Source organism: Octopus bimaculoides, chromosome 1 (genome assembly GCF_001194135.2).
Source record: "Octopus bimaculoides isolate UCB-OBI-ISO-001 chromosome 1, ASM119413v2, whole genome shotgun sequence".
Classification (NCBI taxonomy): domain Eukaryota; kingdom Metazoa; phylum Mollusca; class Cephalopoda; order Octopoda; family Octopodidae; genus Octopus; species Octopus bimaculoides.
In genome coordinates, this window is record NC_068981.1 from 130,305,215 (window position 1) to 130,307,253 (window position 2,039).

At 35.8% G+C, this 2,039-nt stretch overlaps 1 protein-coding gene across 1 annotated transcript in view; it reads left to right on the top strand.

Moving 5' to 3' along the window:
* Positions 1–2,039, top strand: part of LOC106867721 (conserved oligomeric Golgi complex subunit 4) — a 59,638-nt gene that overhangs the window by 21,070 nt on the left and 36,529 nt on the right. The window contains exons 10-11 of the mRNA XM_014912683.2: positions 92–188; positions 307–349. Coding sequence (XP_014768169.1) covers positions 92–188; positions 307–349 — 140 coding nt within the window. The remainder of the gene's footprint in view (positions 1–91; positions 189–306; positions 350–2,039) is intronic.

Sequence of the window (2,039 nt, forward strand, 5' to 3'; positions counted from 1 at the left end):
ATTGGTTATGTATGTCTTGAATGTTTTACATTACTATACTACAAAATAAACAAGGTTAAACTGAACTGTTTTTACTGGATTATTTTTTTAGGCTGGATTTCAAACAGTTAGATGTGTTATTATCAGAACTGGTCTTACTGAACACCCGTGCTGAACTTTATATTCGCTTTATGAAGAAGAGATCATTGGTGAGTTGTACCTTATTCTCAGCAAGCTTCTTGACTACGCAATGTTGCCTGCATCTATGCTGTGAATAATGTGATTCAGAAATAATAACAAAAGAAAAACATATTATTTTCATTTCAGAATGACATTGATGTTGGCATCCAGGATGCAGAGCTAAAAAAAGGTGAGAGTACATTTATACTGAATGAAATTAGTTTATTATTCATAAAAGGAATGATTTCTGTTTTATATATTGGTTTTAGATTTTGGCACAGGACCAGCAATTTCGGGGGAGGGGGTAAGTCGATTACATCAACCCCAGTGCTCAACTGGTACCTATTTTATCTGCCTCAAAAGGATGAAGGGCAAAGCTAACTTCAGTGGAATTTGAAGTCAGAATGTGAAGATGAACGAAATGCTACTAAGCATTTTGCTTGACATGCTGATGGTTCTGCCAGCTCATCACCTTTTCTGTCTCATATATTAAACACTAACATTCTTTTTGCTAAAAAAAAAAAAATTGAATTTACATGGGATTGCAATGCATGCAGACAGCTCCATACCATGTCATCATCATCATCATCATTTCACCATCCACTTTCCCATGCTTGCATGGACTGGATGACCTTTGTAGAGGTGGATTTTCTATGGCTGGATGTTCTTGTTGCCAATGCTCACCTTTTTCCAAATAAGGTAATATTCCCCCTATGGCCAGACATGTTTTCGTGGAAGTTTGGAAACAAAGAACACTGTTTGTATGATGATGGCACTTGTTTATAGCTGTCACACAAAATCAAGGCAAAGTGGTAGTAACACACACACACACACATATACACATCATATACAACTACAACAGAGTTCTTTAGTTTCCTTCTACCTGGGGTTGTAGTGGAAAACATTTGCCCAATGTTAACATTCTTTTTTGTTAAAAATATTGAGCCTGGCAGAAATTTACTTGGGATTGCAATGCATACTGACAGCTCCAAACCATGTATTTAAAGAAATTGCTCAACCCATAGTAACAGTCCTAAAAGGATAAATATTTACAAGGAATATGCAAAATGTAAACTGAATGAAGAAAAAAAAAAAGTGGAAGCAAACAAACTAGAACTAATATAATTGAGATACATTTGATTGATGGTAAAACATCATCATAGCAATCTGAACTTGTTAACTTGCTCTCGGTAGTTTATAACTTGCCAACAGTAGTTCAGAACTTTTCCAAGATTCTCAATCAACAATGCATTCCATATTATCTTTGTTGTAGAATTAGAGGATGAGTATTTTACAATTATAGTAATTTTGAGTAGTATTTTTTTTAATATCAAATTGATTACATTAAATATTTTTATACACTTAATGTATCTACTCGTGTATAAGGTGTATCCTAATTTAGTTAAATCTTGGTACAAAATATTTTTCTGTTCATAGTTTTAGCTTTGCCTCATATATAAGTCACACTTCAGTTTTTTTCATTTAAAATCAAGTATAGAATAGTATAACTGTACATGAGCAAATACAATAAATCAGAAAGCTTATAATCATAAATTTCACCATCATCATCATGTTTTCCATACTGGTATGGGTTAGATGGGAGGCGCAATGGCCCAGTGGTTAGGGCAGCGGACTCGCGGTCATAGGATCACGGTTTCGATTCCCAGACCGGACGTTGTGAGTGTTTATTGAGCGAAAACACCTAAAGCTCCACGAAGCTCCGGCAGGGAATGGTGGCGAACCCTGCTGTACTCTTCCACCACAACTTTCTCTCACTCTTACTTCCTATTTCTGTTGTGCCTGTAATTCAAAGGGTCAGCCTTGTCACACTGTGTCACGCTGAATATCCCCGAGAACTACGTTAAGGGTACACGTATCTG